The sequence below is a fragment of the Clupea harengus genome, chromosome 2 (assembly GCF_900700415.2).
Source record: "Clupea harengus chromosome 2, Ch_v2.0.2, whole genome shotgun sequence".
NCBI classification, from domain to species: domain Eukaryota; kingdom Metazoa; phylum Chordata; class Actinopteri; order Clupeiformes; family Clupeidae; genus Clupea; species Clupea harengus.
Genome location: NC_045153.1, coordinates 13,390,637 through 13,406,438, shown reverse-complemented (window position 1 = coordinate 13,406,438; position 15,802 = coordinate 13,390,637). Strand labels below are relative to the sequence as shown.

The window sequence follows — 15,802 nt, the reverse complement described above, 5'->3', positions numbered from 1 at the left end:
TCTGGTATTTATGATGCTGTCGTCACTGGCACAGCACAGCACATCACAGCACTGGCGGGGTCAGAGGCTCGCTGCCTACCTTCACCGCACTTAAATCTGCATAAAGCAACTGTGTGCAGCAAAAACGCTATGGTATATTTTCAGATTCCTTTTAATGGAACATGGTCATGTGAAGGACAGATGCGCACGCACGCACGCACGCACGCACGCACGCACGCACGCACGCAGCTTGCTAGTTTTAGACCAAAACCAATAGGTATGGAAGCATTCCCACACAAGCCTTCATCTCAGTACTGCTCTCCTGCCTCCCCCCTTCCTCTCTGACTCCTCTCCTCCGTTTTCTACATGGCAACAGACTCTTGGATCTCGCAGTCGGCGTCGTTCCCGCGGAACCAGAAGCAGCCGGGCGTGGACACCCCGTCTCCGGCCGCCTCTCTGGCCAAGCCGCCCGGTCAGTCGGGCTCGGGCTCCCAGCAGCCCCCGCGCACCGTCAAGGTGACGTGCGCCAACTGCAAGAAGCCGCTGAAGAAAGGTCAGACGGCGTACCAGCGCAAGGGCTCCTCGCACCTCTTCTGCTCCACGCCGTGCCTCTCTGCCTTCTCCCACAAACCCCAGCCCAAGAAGAACTGCACCATGTGCAAGAAGTATGTACCTCCTCCTCCGCTTTGTTTTTGGCCAGATCTTTGCTTTTGAGTTCAGTCTGATTTAATGCGTTTGAGATCATGATTGATTCATCTTCGGATGTATTTGTTATATGTGCACGATGTGTAATGATTACAGAAATTACAGCAGGCTATTGAAATTATGGCAAACTATTTTTTTTAAGGAAATAAAATAAAATAGACAAAATATGCGTAAATGTAAAAATACACCATTTGTCTATGCATGACTCATCAGAGCTTCAGTGTTTAATGGATGAGGTGACTGCCCTCAGACTGGCCTGAGTGTGTCTGTTGCCGTCAGCATGTGACTGTTCCTGAAGCTGCCTTCTCATTGGTCCGTAGGGACATAACGAGTATGAAGGGCACCATCGTGGCCCAGGTGGACTCCAGCGAGTCCTTCCAGGAGTTCTGCAGCACCGGCTGCCTGGCGGCCTACGAGAATAAGCAGGTCCCCCCCAAGAGCGCCATCAAGACCAAGTGCACCGTTTGCGGAAAGCTCACGGAGGTGAGTGCTTCTGTAGGTGCCAACGCTGCGAAGGAGGTTGGTTTAAATCCCAGAAAGCACTGCCGAAAAAACTGTCTTCTTAAGCTGTAAATCAATTTGGGTGAAGTAACTTTGATTTGAATTATGATTGTGATTTGAAGTGTGGCTTAGTTGTAGCAGTTTAGCTGACAGACGTGGATGCAAGGGGCCAACATGGAAGTCATGATTTAGAATTCCAGGGATCTTCTGATCTACTGTGATTTGCATAACATTGGGCCTCTTGCAACCCCGTCTCATGTGTAGAGCCACGGCGGGATATGATTACCCACAATGCATCACAACACAGGCACAAGTTGTTGGAGCACACATATTGATAACACCCGTCTTGAACTAATAACTTGATTTGGATAAAAGTGTTGGCTGGAATGAGTAGCTGTAATTCTGAATGAAGTGGGAGGGACTAGCTTGCAACCAGCGTAGTTCAGCATTTAATGCATGAATGGGAATACAACACAAAGGAATTGTGGGGACGTGTGTGTGTGTGTGTGTGTGTGTGTGTGTGTGTGTGTGTGTGTGTGTGTGTGTGTGTGTGTGTGTGTGTGTGTGTGTGTGTGTGTGTGTGTGTGTGTGTGTGTGTGTGTGTGTGTGTGTGTGTGTGTGTGTTTAGATGCAGTATACCTTAGTATGCTAAAGATAAAGGTTTGGGGGGGACGATCGATCACCCGTAATCAAGAATCGTGTCATATCAAATGTCCAGTATTGCCTCATTATTATGTAATTGTTGTTGTAAATGCCCTGCCTCCTTACATGGATACATACAGCCAGTTGCTTTTTGAAGTCCACAACATGGCAGAGTGTCCTAAAGTTAGATGAGTGAAACAAAAAAAACACCGCATTTCCCTTGTTTGATTTGTGTGAATGCATGAGCACAAACCAGTCCATCATAGACACAATCTAAAAGACTGAAATACAGGAAGACAAGACTGAAATACAAGTACAAATGTATGTAACAAGTTTGTGCATCTTTTCATTCACAGCGTGGATTCATCACTGGTAAGGGTGTCTTGGGGTGACCCAGGAACACACACACATCAATTGTATTGAAAGTGGTTTTAAAAGAAACTCTATGTGTAATTTACAGATCCGACACGAGGTGAGCTTCAAGAACGTCACGCATAAGATCTGCAGCGATGCCTGCTTTAACCGCTACCGCATGGCCAACGGTCTGGTAATGAACTGCTGCGAGCAGTGCGGCAACTACCTGCCCAACCGCGCCACCGCCAACCATTACCTGCTGGTGGACGGCCAGCAGAAGCGCTTCTGCACCCAGAACTGCATCCGCGACTACAAGCAGGTCAGTCTGCCTGTGTGGCTGGCAGGGAGTGAGAGAGCGGGCTTGTCCCAGGTGGACATTAACCTTCTCAATGGGGAAACGCAGTGGGAATATATGCTTCCCAAGGGTCAAGGGTCACCAGACATAAATCCTTGCTCCGGCATTGATATGGTCATAAGTGCGCTGGGCTGAACTGTGCTGTCCTAATGGAGGCGCCATTAGAAACTTCATCTGCCTGTGATCCAATGTGTTTAACTTCTACCCATCTGTCTGCTGTAGCCTCAAATAGCACAATAAGGGCTGCAAAATGTACTTTCTGTTGTTGTCGTAGTCGTCGTTGTTGTCGTCGTAGTCAGACGACGATGATGGATCATAGATCCTACAGTGAGATGGACAGGGGTGAGGAAGAGGAAAGCACCACTCCAATGACATTACCTAATTATGCTAAAACACCACAACAGGAAAGAGACAAGACTGGTCTCTCTCTCTCTCTCTCTCTCTGTTGTAATAGAACATGTAGGGGTACAGTCTCCGTAATCAGTGTTTGTTGTTGTTTTGTGTTGAAGGCTCACGGTAAGATGACGGCGTGCACCGGCTGTAAGACTCTGTGTCGCTCGTTCGACGTGACCCAGTGCATCGGGGCTACGGGAGCCATGGAGCCCTACTGCTCCACCGCCTGCATGAACAAGACCAAGGTGTCTGTGTCTGTGTCTGCCCCGCAAAGTGAGTAGTGTGTGTGTGTCGTATCTTGGTTGTTACACATCTTTTTGTGTTCGTGGATGTGTTTTAGGTGTTCTAACATAAGTTGATGTGGTGGACTTGGTCGTTTAGCACAAGGTCACAGGTTCAAATTCTCAGCAGCCACACAAACTAATGAATAGGTTCTCACGGTCGTGTCAAGAAGGCCTCTGTACATTGTCAGCATGAATGCATTTTTATGTGTAGTCAGTATATTGATGTAAAAACAAAAAACTTTCTTTCTCGCTATCTTTCTCTCTTGCTTTCACTTTGTGGTCTTTCACTTTCTTCCTCTTCCTCTCTTGGTCTCTGTTTCCCCTTCTCTCTCTCTCTATCCCTCCCTCTCTCTCTCGCTCCCTCTCCCCCCATGCAGATGTTGAGCCCTCGTGTCACTTCTGTAAGAGGAACGCGTTGCCCCAGTATCAGGCCACTCTGCCCGAAGGGAAGGTCTTAAACTTCTGCAGTTCACATTGCGTCACCAAGTTCCAGGTGTGTTAGGCACGCACACACACACCTCATTTTAACTCCACCTCCCCCTCTTACACACACACACACACACACACACACACACACACACACACTTCCCCCTTCACCTGGAGGTAATGTTGCCTAAAATAGGCAGCGCAGTATGTTGCATTCAGAACCGTTTTGCGGTGCATTGTGTTTCATGCAGTAAAATACACTGTAAAGAAATGCACTCAGGAAGCAGTGATGGCAGAGATGGAAAATAAGTCTTTTCAGAGGAGGAGGATGTGTGTGTGTGTCAGGTGTGTGTGTGTGTGTGTGTGTGTGTGTGCGCCAGGTGTGTGTGCCTGTGATTGTGCCTGTGTGTATGCATATGCACAGTTGGTTATCTAATAGCATCTTCTCGCTCTACCCCCACCCCACCCCCCACTCTCCAGAGCGCTGCGGTTCAGACTTCCACCAACGGCCAGGCTCCTCTCTCTGTCGCAGGCAACAACATCCAGCTCAAGTGTAACTACTGCCGTGGAGCTTTCAGCCTCAAGCCAGAGACCCTGGAGTGGGAGGTGAGCGTGTACCGCCGCTGCTGCAGCTACAACAATTCAGTTTAACCAATGGCCTACCTCAACTGAGCAAACGCCACGCCACCAGTCAGGCTCTTTGGGTCGTTGTAGTGCCTCTCACCTGCTTGAAAAAGGATTTCGTAATGCTTTTAGTTTCAGAAAGCAGTTGCATTTTGATGGTGATGATGCATAGTCACTGGCCCCCTTGTTTTGCGTTAATGTACAAAAGCAACAGAGAAGCCTCTGATTCTTACCTACATCTCCTTGTTACCTACATCTCCTTGTTACCTACATCTCCCTGTTACATACAGCTCCTTTTGTGAAAGGGTTGCTCCTGGGTTATGCTTTAATAGACTTAGTCTCATCCCTCTGCTGAGTGTGAGGTTTTCTTTCTGACTGTGTGTGTGTGTGTGTGTGTGTGTGTGTGTGTGTGTGTGTGTGTGTGTGTGTGTGTGTGTGTGTGTGTGTGTGTGTGTGTGTGTGTGTGTGTGTGTGTGTGTGTGCGCGTTTGTTCTCTACAGACTAAAGTGTACCAGTTTTGCAGTAAGACGTGTTGTGAGGACTATAAGAAACTGCACTGCATCGTGGCCTTCTGTGAGTACTGTCACGAGGAGAAGACGCTCCATGACACCGAGAAGTTCTCCGGCGTCAGCAGGCCCTTCTGTGGCGAAGGTTTGCACATGCCCTTTTTGTCACTTTTTATTCATTTATTTATACTTTTGTTCTGTATTTCTCATCTTTTGGATGTTCCTGTCTCCTTAAAGTTAATAACTCTTATAAAATCAGCACCACAGACCAGAACCTGTTTCTCTGATGGTCCACCAAATCATGCACCCGCGTTTGTAATGTACGCTGCTTCTTCCTAACACTGCAGCATGTGCAAACATATTTAAAAATGGCCACGTCATCCAACTCACCATCCAGTATTTGTCTCTAAGCCTGGGTTGTCATTAGATGATGTTCTGAAACAGCTAGAAATCACTGTGCGTGTGTGTGTTTGAGGTGCATTATATATTAGGCTTTCAAACTCCATTAGTTACCAGTCTGTCAATGTTGGCCTAGTTGCAAGCTGTGCCCCAGGAACAGAGAGCTGCTTTCCCCACTGCTCCAGAGCACAGAGCAGTTCTCCCTGCAGCACGCAAGCACAGGCAGGCCTGGCTGCAGTACTACATGGTGGCCATTCATCACTATTATGAACACTGAGAATTCAGGTTTCACAGAACGAGTTTAATTCTAGATGTTATGTGGTCTAAAATGTTTAGAGGCTTGATGCACGAGGCATTTGTGTGTTTGTTTGTCTGTTTGTTTATGTGTCTCTGGTTCTCAACATTCCTATGCATCCTTCGTATACATTTATGTCTTCATTTTGGGCTTGTCCATGCCATTATTTCTCTTTTTGTTGTGCATTTGTGCATGTTCACTAGAATACCAGAAACCAAATTTGTAATCCATAGAGGTTTTGAAGAGACGCTGTTGTTGTTTTTTTGTTGTTGTAATTTGTACAGCTATGTTGTAGTTTTTGTTGAGTACATATAATTAAGCTGTGAAATTCTCTTTAGATTCTCTTTAGACTCTTTAAGATTTAACTTCCCAAGTTATCAGCAGTGCAATGAGGGCAGTATCTATTACAATGTGACCTCTGATAACCTCCCGTGATTTGAGATGTGATGGGCCTTAAGCTGCCTCTAGGTGGAGTCCTTTTGCCACCCAATTCTCAAGATCTGAACCTCACCCTTCAGGGAGATGTGACATAGTAGATAGTCCTCTCAGTTTCTCCTGGGCGAGTTCATCAATGGAGTCTTCTAGCAGACCGTAACACACAACATCATTACTGTCTGTGTTGCTGTTACCGTGCTCCTGTTACCGTGCTCCTTGTAATCAGAGGTATATATCCCCCAAACGTTGTTGAACTACCATCATTAACTGATAGAAAGATAATTTTTACCATTCTCCGTCTCCACGGAAACATCAACAACGCTTTTGGGAAACATGGTCCTGGACTTGTGTATGTGGAGCCCTCTCGTGTGTGTGTGTGTGTGTGTGTTGTAATATGTGCTCGCTCATGTCCGTCCTCTGTCCCTGCCCAGGCTGTAAGCTGCTGTTCAAACAGAGCTTTGCGCGACGTCTGGGTCTGAAGTGCGTCACCTGTAACCACTGCAACCAGATGTGCAAGAAAAGCGTCACCAAGCTGATCGACAACGTCTCCAGGGACTTCTGCAGCGAGCCCTGCGCCAAGAAGTTCCACGACTGGTACTACAAGGTCAGAGGTCAATCATAACGCTGCTTGGGTGGACGCCAGAAGTAACAGTTCTGTTTGGGGTGGGCGCCTGCTCTCCCATCTCCGGTCAACTACTGTAGTGTACCCTTGAGTCTGCTCCGATAGTTATTCAATTAATTAATTCAATCAATCAATCAATTAATTGGCATAGGGATTTCCCTCTCCCCCTAACTAAAGACACATAAAGTTTGAAGTTGGATATCTGATGTTATGATGCGTATGCGTAAACAATTCTGAATGTGTGCATTTAAGTCCTTAATTTGTGACACATTCATTAATTTTGCCTATTTATCTTGGGATTAAGATGGACACTAATGACACCATTCCATGGGATGATATTGGGCTGTGATTTTCCATCCGTTTTGTTACTGGTTACCAAATATACTCAGCATGACTACAGCATTGCAATTGCTCCCTCTGTCCACCAGGCGGCACGCTGCGACTGCTGTAAGGTGCAGGGCAGCCTGACGGAGTCTGTGCAGTGGAGGTCAGAGATGAAACACTTCTGTGACCAGCAGTGTCTGCTGCGGTTCTACTGCCAACAGAACGAGCCCAACATGGCCACGCAGAAGGGCCCGGAAAACACAACCATAGGTACGGCTCCCCTGATCTGCCCTGTCATGTCCTGTCCTGGCTGAGATGTGGGCACGTGCCTGTGTGTGGGTCGTAGTCTCAGTATGCTGTGCTGAAACCCACGGTCTGTTTACTTGCAGGAATTGGTGTGCAGACACAGGGAACAAAGGTGACGGTAAGTGTCTCTGTGTGTGTGTGTGTAACGTTGTGTCAAAGTGTTTGTGGCGTGCTCACCAAAAGTTGTACCGTATGAGAAACATGAATTGCTCAACAAGTCATTATGATTGGAGTACCAGGACCAGTTGTAAAAGCTCCTTCTCGAGGGGTTTTTGAAAATATAAACAAAAGCGTTCTCCTCGCTACTACAGTTGGCATTCTACGTTTGACTGATGTCTGTGTTGACTGATGAAGTCTTCTCTCTGGCGTAGCTGTTCAACCAGGGCCCAGTGTCGTACGCCGGCGGAGGGATCCTGAAAGACGTGAAGAACAAGGCGGTGCTGTGCAAACCCCTCACCATGACCAAGGCCACCTACTGCAAGCCGCACATGCAGAGCAAGCAGCTGCAAACAGGTGTGTGTGTGTGTGTGTGTGTGTGTGTGTGTGTGTGTTTGACTGGGTGGACAGCATGCATCTGTATGGTCACGCACACATGTAAAGACTCACTTTCTTATTTAACAACGTAAATATGTATAAAAAAAAAAATTTACCTGCTTAATCTTGTGTGTGTGTGTGTTTAGATGAGGCAGGACTGGACGAGCTGGTGAAGAAGGAGTACATCCCTATCCCTATCCCGGTGCCCGTCTACGTGCCTGTGCCCATGAACCTCTACGCCCAGGCCAGCCCCACGCCCATCACCATACCCGTCCCAGTAAGAGCCCTCACCACTGCTGACCTTTCTTCTCCTCCCCCTCTCTCTCTTCTTCTCCTCCCCCTCTCTCGCTTCTTCTCCTGTCACTTTCCTGAATCAACAGACATCATCGCACACTCTCTTAAATATTTTTCTCACCTGTTTTTCTTCTCTCTGTTTTTGCTCACTTCTCCTTTTCCACTCTGACCCAACAGTTGCATACTTTGTTCAATCTTATTGTAAACTGATTCATATAGATGCAAATTGGCATGATGCGTTAATTTGTGTTTTCTGTAGGATTTATGTGATGCTCCAAGACTCATGCTTGTTCTGATCTCTTAACTTGTTCATATCTCTGTCCGCTCTCCTTCATATCTCTGATCTCTTGCCTTGTTCATATATCTGATCTCTTGCCTTGTTCATATCTCAGATCTGTCTCTTACCTTGTTCATATCTTTGTCCTCTCTCCTTCATATGTCTATGTCCCTTCTACTTCCTTCATCTTCCTCTCTCGTTATTTCCTTCTCCCATACTAACTGACTTGTTTCTCTCTCTCTCTCCTGAGGTGCCTGTGCCAGTCTTCCTGCCCACCACGTTGCAGAATGTGGATCAGATAGTGGAGGCCATCAGTGCGCTCAAGGCCAAGCTGCCCCCTGGCCTGCTGCCCACAGAGGACATAAAGCCCGACCTCATAGGTGAGCAGGAGGAGGACCTGAGAGAAAGCACCCAGCTCATGGGGTTGTCGTCCAGGTCTGGGGTGTTTTGGAGAAACAGGCTAGACACAGAAAAATATTCTTGTTGCATCAGTTTGGTTGCATCAAATTGATCCTTTGATGGGTTTTTTTTTTAGATGAATCGTTAATCTTGCAAAGAAGGGAGCTTGACTGCTTTATTTTGGAAGCCACTTTAAGTGTGAACGTACGAGCACTGGTCCTTTTCTGCGTAATGCTGGAACCCTCCGTCTCCTGTATATCGACCGGCTCCATCGTGCTCCTCTATACAGTTCTCAGCTGAGAGACCCACCTCCTCCCGGTGAGGGGACATGTTTGAGCCAAGTCAAGCCCTGTGTGTGTGTGTGTCTGTGGGTTTCAGAGGTGAAGTGTGAGGAGGAGAACTCGTCGGGAGCAGAACAACTGGTGAAGAGAGAACGTGTGAAGAGTGAGGGCGGCGGCAGCAGCAGCAGTGATGGCAGCAGTGGCAGCAGCTCGGAAGAGGAAGAGGAGAAGGAGAAGGAAGAGGAAGAGGGAGAGAAGTACGAGCCCGACCTGGACCTGGAAAACGACTTCCCATTAGGTATACTTTATTGGAATCTGTATTCTCTCGTTCTGAAGCTAGCTTTGGGTCACATTAAAATGATGGCACACCCATCATACACCACACACACACACACACCGACCAAATCATCATGTTACCAGAGCCAATGCCTGTCATTGCCCTGCTTTGTTGCCATGGAGCTGTCAGTTACTCTCACCAGTTGCCACGGCAACGCTTTACCGCTTGGCGAAGAAGTGTTTCATGATGGCAACAGTTGTGGTTGTGTGTGGAGGGGAGGGTCCTCAGTCTCCTGAAAAAGGGGGGGACAGTCATCTTTCATTCAAATTCCAGGGTGGCTATTTGCAGGCCCAAAGTCATCGGTGGACATCTGTCTGAGAGCAGGGGATTTGGAGATGGGGAATCTATGGCTGGGAAAGGGTGACTAAGAGAGGCTTAGAGGGACGGAGGGAGGGAGGGAGGGAGAGAGAAGGAGGGATGGATTCAACAGGGGGAGAAAAAGAAAGGCGGGGCATTGGCGAGCTCCCTGACATTACGCAATGGCATGTGTTTACGTGAGCAGTGTTGGCCCTCCGGGGTCTTGGCCAGTGCTCAGCCCGTTACACTGCAGGGGGTTTCACTTGTCTTAGGCTGGCTTTGCAGCCGTGCAGTGTCTTCACGTTGGCTCTTAGTCCACCCATGTGTCTGCCTCTCTCCTGCCTCTCTAAATTAGGAGCAGAGGGAAGTGTTTGTCTTTCTCTCTGTGTGTGTGTGTGTGTGTGTGTGTGTGTGTGTGTGTGTGTGTGTGCTGCGTGCAAAGCACATATGGATTGAATGCAAGGAACTAATACTTAATTAAATCAAGTACCTCACACTGCTGTATTTACAAGCGAGTTTCTTAAATCCCTCGTGTGTGTATGTGTGTGTCTGTCTGCATCTTGGGCTTTTACAGTTATTCCACTTCTGCAGAAATGTCCTGTGATTATAACCATTTGCTGTTCACATCCTGAAATATGGTGTTGACTAATTTGATATGAGGACATGGTCTTGTATAAAAGGGTACTACGCCTGATTTTGGAACATGAACTCTCAAATGACTACCCCTCACATCCATGCAAGCGGATCAGATGTGACCGTCATGACTATTATGATACAGATGTCCATGTGTTAGCAAAATATGTTAATGCCTGGTGTGTGTGTGTGTGTGTGTGTGTGTGTGGCTATACAGCCTCGGAGCCAGTGCCTGTGGTGGAGGGGCTAGATGCAGAGATGGGGTTCACTCTTCCCCCTGTGTTGGCCGAGGAGAAGGAGGAGACGCCCCGACCCAGAGTCAGACGGAAGGTACTGAACCAGTTTACACACACACACACACACACACAGCCATAGATGTATGTGTGTGTACATGGACGCTGGCATTTTGTGTGCAATAATGCACATAACCACACCCATGTACACAAGCAAACACAGGCATTACTAGTTTTACCTACATCTAAGACCTTGATAAACACACACACACACCTACCTGTCCTATGATTAAAACTAACTCTACTGCTGTTCACATCCTGATGAGTTTTAAATTTAAATGAGATTTAAATGAGGACATTTCTGTCAGCCTGAGTCTGAGCTGACAGGGCTGTTTATTTAGGGCCAAACACATTTAGCAGAACTCTAACAAAACTCTTGGATTTGTGCCCAGTTTTAAACATAAAGCTCTCTCTCAAAGAACTTGTCGGACTGATTTTGTTTGTTTGTTTGTTTGTTTGTCTGTCTGTTTGTTTGTTTGTTTGTGTGTGTGTGTGTGGGTGAAGGGAGTGAAGCGGCAGGCGGTGGAGGAGGGCTCCCCTGCTCCCGCGTCCCCGTGCGTGGATGAGGACTCTGGGGAGGGCGCCATCCCCCTCAGGCCTCGCTACGGGCTCAATGCCTGGAGGCGGTGGGTCGCCGCCAGCGCTTCCCCACAGGAAGCAGACGCCCCCGCACAGGATGGACCCAAACGAGGTGAGTCCTGTGAAGTCCCCGCAGAGAGGACAGGCAAAGGGGACGAAGAGGGCTTTTGTCAGCGGGAGGAGGTGTAGTGGAAGTGCCATAGGACCACTGAAATGTTAGGAATGTTGAATAATATTTTGATATATGTTTGTCAAAAATGATATACGAATATATTTATTATTTTAAACTTTTTTACTATTATATATTTTAATATTATTATTTTATACAATAATTCTATCTATCAAAAACCGACTGGTCAGGATTGACCAAGAGGAGCTGGCAGGGTAACCACTGAGCTATCCTATAATATTATTTGTCTTCTAGTTTCAGTCTAGAAGAAATGTCCGAGTTAGGATAGGTTGACGTAATAGATTTAATTAGTCTATTGGCATATGATGGTTTAATGAAGATGAGGACGTTTGAACATAAGTGATGTGATCGGGTCTGCTGTGTCTTGCCTCAGGTGCGCGGGTGAAGAGTAACCTGCTGTCCCTGAAGGCATCGCGTCTGAGCCAGGCACTCTCCCGCTTTGTCCGAGAGGTGCGGCGGCCCAACGGAGAACGCTACGCTCCCGACAGCATCCTCTACCTCTGCCTCAGCATCCAAAAGGTGAGACGCCGCCATGGGAAGGAATCTCTGTGGTTGTGTGTGTGTGTGTTGCCGTAAAGCTTGTGTGGATTTATGTCTTGAAGTACAGCATGTAGGATCTGAGTCGAAGGGCTTATGTGTCTGTTGGAGAGTATTACGTGATGTGGAAATGTTGGAAAACGCTTTCTCCAGCATTCTGTGTAATGCCACATGGGATATCACACCGTGGCTAATGCTCTTTACCTCCTGTGCCAAATGACCCTTAAATGGAACTGCAAACCATAACAAATCAATCTACCTCAGCTACAGGAAGCTGGATCACAAGGTAAACTAGCATGATCCTGAAAACAGGCCGCGTTTAAAAAAAATAAATAATTACGATATTACGGTAGGTTTCCATAGCTTAGTCAGTAGATTGTGTTGCTATGGTTGCAGGCCCACTTCCAGGTCATGTGGGCGATTTGAAGTGAAAGAGGTCAGCTGAGGAGCTGTGTGCTGCCGTGTGAGAGCACGTCTCAATCTCCATGCCATGGGGTAACACTGTGGTGACTGCGTTCACTGTTTCATTATCGCCCCTCTGAAATGGCTGCACTGACTGTTACATGGGAAGAGATGGAGACTGGAGTGCTGTGGGCCATTCCTTTAGGGGGCATAGCCCGCTCTATAACCACGCCACTTCTCAGAAACTTCCCTAGAGGGTGAGAGAGTTGTCAGGGCAGTGGGGGGGCGGTGAACTCATGAGCTGCACTGAGTGCACATTCCCACGTACATTCCCAGAATTCAGGGGGGCCTGTGACCATCCCTGGTGTCCAATGATTATATCTCTATTGCTGTTCACATCCTGAATCAAGGTGTTGACTTTATATGAAATATGAGGACACTGTTTACGCCACTCGGGGTCTGCCTGACTGACTGCCCGTAGCTGCCAGATATGGTTGTAGCCATTATCTTCCCTCTTCATAGCAAAACCTTTATCTGTAAGCGTCAAAGGTGTACTGCTCAGCCTGGTTATGATGGATCGTCGTCTAGTTTTCTTTGGACTGAATCTTCTGCCCAAATAGAAACTAGGCATCTGATTCCTCTTGCACTCCAACCTCGCACATCAATCTCTCAATTTTTTTCAAGCGATGGCGCGCTGTCACCAAAACAGACACCAACTGGCTACAAGTACACAGGAAGGAGTGTTAGTGGTATTGCTAGGTTAGGTTAATGCAGGAAGGAGTTTTAATGGTATTGCTAGGCTAGGCTAACATGGGGAGGGCCTTCTTTTGTTAGACAGTTAAGAATATTAGGGCAACCTATATGGTAAATAAAACTCCACTCACTGACATTGATGACCTGCTGCTGGTGACAACTGACCCTGGTGTGTGTGTGTGTGTGTGTTTATAGCACTTGCAGGACAAAGGGAGGACGGATGACCTCTTCAGTGACCCCTGTTACAGGCAGTTTGGGGAGGAGCTGAACAAGATCCTCAAAGACTGGCAGCCCAGTGTGTTACCCGACGGTGAGTACAACACACTGACCCTCACAGGGTCAAACTCGCCCTCTGCTTATTCTGCTCCATACCGCTGATCTAAGTCATTCATCATTTACAAGTTTCATACGGAAGGTTGTTGACGTGTCCGAGCCGAATGGGAGTTGTTGTATTAGGGGGATCTGTAAGGGTGAAGTTTAAAAGTAGCACTGTATGGAATGGCATGAGACATAACAGCTTGTTTTACACTAGCTGTCAAGGCAAGGCCATACAACAACATGTCATGTCGTCGTCAACAACAACAACAACGAGTACAAGTCATGTCTTTCTAGAGCTCTGGGCTGGTGCCTCTGCTTCTTGGGCTTTTACAGTTATTCCACTTTTGCAGAAATGTCCTGTGATTATAACCAATGCTGTTCACATCCTGAAATATGGTGTTGACTAATTTGATATGAGGACATGTTCTTGTTTAAAAGAGTACTACGCCTGATTTTGGAACATGAACGCTCAAATAACTACCCCTCACATCCATACAAGCGGATCAGATGTGACTATTGTGTCATGACTATTATGATACGGATGTCCATGTGTCAGCAAAAAAATGTTTGTGTGTGTGTGTGTGTGTGTGTGTGTGTGTGTGTGTGTGTGTGTGTGTGTGTGTGTGTGTGTGTGTGTGTGTGTGTGTGTGTGTGTGTGTGTGTGTGTGTGTGTGTGTGTGTGTGTGTGTGTGTGTGTGTGTGTGTGTGTGTGTGTGTGTGTGTGTGTGTGTGTAGGTTCTCTATGGGGACGTGTGCAGGAGCATTGCTTGTGGGACAGCGGCCTGCTGGGGAAGCAGAGCCCTGTAGCGCTCCTGCGCTCGCTCGTGTACCTGAACACGAAATACTTCGGCCTGCGCACGGTCGAGCAGCACCTGCGCCTCTCCTTCGCCAACGTCTACGGGCCGAGCCGCACCGACCCGCTCACGCAGGAGGTCTCCGTCTGCATACGCGTCCCCTCCATCTCACAGGACGAGCACCAGGGTACGCTTCCAAAACTAAACTAACTAAGAAACATGTAGATCTGACGGCAGTTTGTCATTCTGGTTAAGGTGGCCAAGATCGCCTAGTGAACAAGGGGCATGAAATGAGGTGCTCTTGTGCTTTCAGACTGAAGCTAAAACATGAATTACATGCTTGCTGATTGTGAAGGGGCACTGCAAAGTGCAGTGAAACTGTAAACGGTACCCATACTTAAAGTCGCTTTGAATATCACTGGCTGGTTTCAATATTCAAAATGCTCTTTTTTTTGTTGATGTTTTTGATTGGCAGTACAAACAGGAAATAAGAGGAAACGGCAACAGAATGACTATGAGCCCGATGATGGGTCGGGAGGCTCCACCCACTGTCCGGTGAAGAAACATGAGAGTCGCCTTTATGAGGTCTATCTGTCTAAGTGGTGAGTTACAGACTCTATATGGCAATGAGCATAATTTTGGATAGCCTACATCCCCCACAATGCATTGCTACTGGAATTTTCAAAGCAGTCGTTTTCCCAAAAGTATGAGGGCGCTGTATCTGTATCATTCACACCTGGACCATAATTTTCTTTCATCGGGCTTTGCCTTCTTTTCTTTGTCCCTCAAGTAATTTCCACTGCTCTTGTCACATCTGTTGCTCTGTCTATCTTCCCTTCTATGGTATTTTCTTTTTGGTTTCTTTCTCCTCTCATATGATGGTTTTTCCTCATTTGTGCTGTATCCTCCCCCATTCTCTCACACACACACACACACACACACACACACACACACACACACTCTGTCTTCTCCTCTCCCAGCCCTGTGTCTATGCGCCAGAGAGCAGACCTCTTCTACATGCAGCCCGAGGCGTCGGGCGGCGACGGTGACGACTGCGGTGACGGTGACGACTGCGGTGACGGTGACGGTAACGGCCCCCTGTGGTACAGCAGCACACCGCTGGACAGGAGCGTGCTGGAGAGCCTCCTCATCCGCATCCTCCTGGTCAAGGATGTCTACCAGGAGAACCACCCCGAGGAGGAGGAGGAGGAGGAGGGAGACGGCGAAGACAAAGAGAAGCAAAAAGAAATGGAGGGCGGGATGGATTAACCCCCCCCCCCCCCCCTTCAGAATAGCCCCTGCTTCCCCTCCTCCCTCTGCCCCCGTCTAACGGTCACTACACGTCTGTCGGCACCTCCCCCCACTACACACACACCCTCATTCACAGGCATCAGGACTGGTCCCAGAACGTGGAGGCCAAGGGAGTGCGTGTCCAGACGTGATGAGGCCGTGTGCTTATAGACTGATCTGTGACCAGAGTGTGGCCCCTCGGATGGGCGAGACCGACCAGACTTGGACGATTCGACAGTGGGCATGAGCGTGTGGTGCTTCAAACAAAAACTATAAAATATATATATATATATATATATTAACACGAAAAGCAAAAATCCAGACTGCTTTTCATGATTTGATTTGATTTGTTTTGTTTTTGTTTTATTTGTCGTTTTGTTAGTTTTTTCCGGAGGGAGGAGAGTGTATATGTGATGTAGCATTACTTAATATGCCCAGATTGGG

At 47.7% G+C, this 15,802-nt stretch overlaps 1 protein-coding gene across 8 annotated transcripts in view; it reads left to right on the top strand.

Annotated features, from left to right (window-relative positions):
• Positions 1-15,423, top strand: part of zmym2 (zinc finger, MYM-type 2) — a 28,387-nt gene extending 12,964 nt beyond the window's left edge. For 7 of the 8 annotated variants that reach the window (XM_031583289.2, XM_031583295.1, XM_031583270.2 and 4 more), the window contains exons 3-23: positions 356-644; positions 1,005-1,203; positions 2,288-2,500; positions 3,046-3,202; positions 3,591-3,706; positions 4,120-4,245; positions 4,764-4,914; positions 6,330-6,502; positions 6,949-7,114; positions 7,234-7,268; positions 7,522-7,663; positions 7,831-7,961; positions 8,506-8,635; positions 9,033-9,233; positions 10,420-10,532; positions 11,000-11,186; positions 11,638-11,783; positions 13,152-13,266; positions 14,010-14,255; positions 14,544-14,670; positions 15,049-15,423. In XM_031583289.2, the coding sequence (XP_031439149.1) occupies positions 356-644; positions 1,005-1,203; positions 2,288-2,500; positions 3,046-3,202; positions 3,591-3,706; positions 4,120-4,245; positions 4,764-4,914; positions 6,330-6,502; positions 6,949-7,114; positions 7,234-7,268; positions 7,522-7,663; positions 7,831-7,961; positions 8,506-8,635; positions 9,033-9,233; positions 10,420-10,532; positions 11,000-11,186; positions 11,638-11,783; positions 13,152-13,266; positions 14,010-14,255; positions 14,544-14,670; positions 15,049-15,337 (3,452 nt within the window). In that variant the 3' untranslated portion in view covers positions 15,338-15,423. The remainder of the gene's footprint in view (positions 1-355; positions 645-1,004; positions 1,204-2,287; positions 2,501-3,045; positions 3,203-3,590; positions 3,707-4,119; positions 4,246-4,763; positions 4,915-6,329; positions 6,503-6,948; positions 7,115-7,233; positions 7,269-7,521; positions 7,664-7,830; positions 7,962-8,505; positions 8,636-9,032; positions 9,234-10,419; positions 10,533-10,999; positions 11,187-11,637; positions 11,784-13,151; positions 13,267-14,009; positions 14,256-14,543; positions 14,671-15,048) is intronic. The other variant, XM_031583308.2, reaches the window with a different exon arrangement.
• Positions 15,424-15,802: the final 379 nt, after the last annotated feature.